Source organism: Chaetura pelagica, unplaced genomic scaffold, assembly GCF_000747805.2.
Source record: "Chaetura pelagica isolate M959 unplaced genomic scaffold, ChaPel_1.0 scaffold610, whole genome shotgun sequence".
In the NCBI taxonomy this organism is placed as follows: Eukaryota; Metazoa; Chordata; class Aves; order Apodiformes; family Apodidae; genus Chaetura; species Chaetura pelagica.
The window spans coordinates 352,460-354,761 of record NW_009951801.1 but is presented as its reverse complement, the minus strand read 5'-3'; the positions used below and the strand labels follow the sequence as shown (position 1 = coordinate 354,761).

Genomic DNA, 2,302 nt, shown 5'->3' with positions numbered 1-2,302 from the left:
AGGCAGACCCCCCCCACCCGTAGTCCCCCTACCTCTGGCCAGGGATTCGAAGGGCTCCAGAGGGTCTCCGCTGAGGATGTGGGCGTCCTCCAGCTGTGGGGCCATGGGCGACGTGTCCCCCAAGCAGCCGCTGCCCACACTGGGGGACAGACCAGGCCCCTCCTGCTCCAGCGGCACCGGGCCGGGGACAGACACGTTGTAGTCACAGATCTTCAAGTCTAAAGATGGAAAAGCAACCCTGTGGCAGTAGGAAGTGACAGCACCCGGGGCCTGGCCACTCTCATCCAGGGTATGACCTGATATGAGCTGCTGCCATTCCCCACATGGGAAATGTGCCAGGCCTCCCCCTGCACCCAGCCCCCCACCTTGGCACCCAGCCGCCCCCCAGCCCACAGAGGGGGATCACTGCTCTGCCCATGAGGATGCCATGGGCTGTGCCTGGCTGGGTTTGACAAGATCCCAATGCTGACTCTGAGCTGTGACAGGGCAAACCTTGGCAGGGACACAGGGCAGGTGACTCAGAGGGGTCAGGTCCCCCCAGGACCACGATGCCTGTCCCCACCATCCTGGCTTGGGGTCGCAGCACCCTGGACCACAGGTCTGCCCACCTGCACCAGCAGCACGGGGCTCCTACCTGTCTGCGGCTCCTCCAGCTCCATGCTGCCCACCAGTCCACCCCCGTTCTCTGCCATGGTGGGGGGGATCTCTTTGGCTGTGGTGTCGGTGTCCCCCCCGCCGGGGCCCGGCTCCTCTGGTGGCAACGAGAAGGGCTGAGTGTCAGAACCCAGCATAGGGGAGGGCTGGGCTGCTGCGAAGAAGCCGGCTGGCCCGTTCTGCATCAGCTCGAAGCTCTGGTCGTGGAAGGAATCGTACAGCTCCTGCGAGTCGAAGTTCAGCCCCATGGGGCCAGGGGTGCCGTTGCCCCAGAACTCCTGCCCAGCACCCCGCAGGTTGCTGCTGTGGCCAGGGGATGCTGGCCGGGACCCCCCAGCCATGCCGTTGAGGGGAAACTGTCCGAGGGGGGCGAGCGGGGGGGCAGCAGTGCTGCCGTCCTTGAGGCCGCCGGCAGGTGGGAACGGAGCGTAGTCACAGAGGCAGGCGTAGGGGACGGTGAGCCGGCGGCCGAGGTCCCTGAAGTGCTGGGGTGAGATACAGTAGAGAAGCCATTGACATTCGTGCCCCCGTTCAGACCTGCAGGGAACCAGAACAGAGAGAACCGGGTCAGCAGCACGCAGGGACGCTTCTTGATGCCTGGAGAGACAGATGAGAGGGGTTGAGGACAGATGGACAACCAGCCCAGCAGCTGCCGAGTCCCTGCCAGGACTGAGCTGGGCGGTCGCACCCCGAGAGCCGCAGCACAGCTCCCCCAGCTCGGTGACACCAGCTCTGCCAGGGGCTTCACCGGCACTGGGCTGAGAGCCACGGGATGCCGGGGATTAGCCAAGTGCCTGGCAGGGCTGTGCCAGATCAGCTGACCAGCCAAATCCACACGGAGACCCTGTTCCAGCACAGCTTTTCTAGGCCAAGACGGCAGCGGGCACACAACAGACCCCTGGCCCTGCCAGGGCACTTACTTTTCCCTTGGGTGGGGAAGCTGAGCAAGGAGCCAGGGGGGAAGGGGCTGTCCCCTGAGGCAGGCGTGGGTTTCGGTCCTGAGGCAGCAGGTGCAGAGGAAAGGCCAGTGAAGTTAAAATGGTTGTTTGTTTCCATTTCTGTGGAGAGAAGAGGCACTGGGTCAACCACTGGGGGGGGGGGACCAGGGAATGTTGGGAGCCTCTGCTCCCGCACAGGAGCAGAGCTGAACCCTGTAACAGGCAGTTACACCACTGGTGTGGGCAGGGAGATGGGGAAGCACTGGGTTTCCAAGCTGGAGCTGGAGGGAAACACAGTGGGGCTGGGGAGGGAGAGGTATGATGGTGAAAGCCCCTTGGGAACATGGGGCTCAGGCCCCCAGCAGAGATGACCCCTGGCCTGGCAACAACAGTGGGAAGAGCTCATCCTGGTGCTCCAGCACCCCAGAGACAGCCACCAATGACACCATGTTCACCCGCACTGCTTCCCACATTAAACCCAAGCACTCAGATCCCGCTGTTGCCATCCTGAGGCCCTGGCACACAGCGAGACCATGGGAGTGCTGCCACCTGCCAGTGCCCTTCACGACCTGGGAGCCACAAACACCTTCTCTGAACCAGAGGACTGGGAGGCTCCCAGTGGGGCCAGCCCCAGGACAGGGCCCTGTGGTGCCACCGGCACAGCTGGCAGCTGCCTGCAGTGGTCCCTGCACAGGGGGCAGGGGAGCAGG

General features: G+C 64.2%; 1 protein-coding gene across 1 annotated transcript in view; it reads right to left on the bottom strand.

Annotated features, from left to right (window-relative positions):
- The window catches only part of BAZ2A (bromodomain adjacent to zinc finger domain, 2A), a gene marked incomplete at its 3' end in the record, with an annotated part of 9,015 nt that extends 7,305 nt beyond the window's left edge, over positions 1 to 1,710 (bottom strand). Inside the window, exons 1-4 of the mRNA XM_010007719.1 lie at positions 1,575 to 1,710; positions 1,091 to 1,191; positions 635 to 1,010; positions 33 to 218 (exon numbers count right to left, since the gene is read on the bottom strand). Coding sequence (XP_010006021.1) covers positions 33 to 218; positions 635 to 1,010; positions 1,091 to 1,191; positions 1,575 to 1,710 — 799 coding nt within the window. The remainder of the gene's footprint in view (positions 1 to 32; positions 219 to 634; positions 1,011 to 1,090; positions 1,192 to 1,574) is intronic.
- Positions 1,711 to 2,302: the final 592 nt, after the last annotated feature.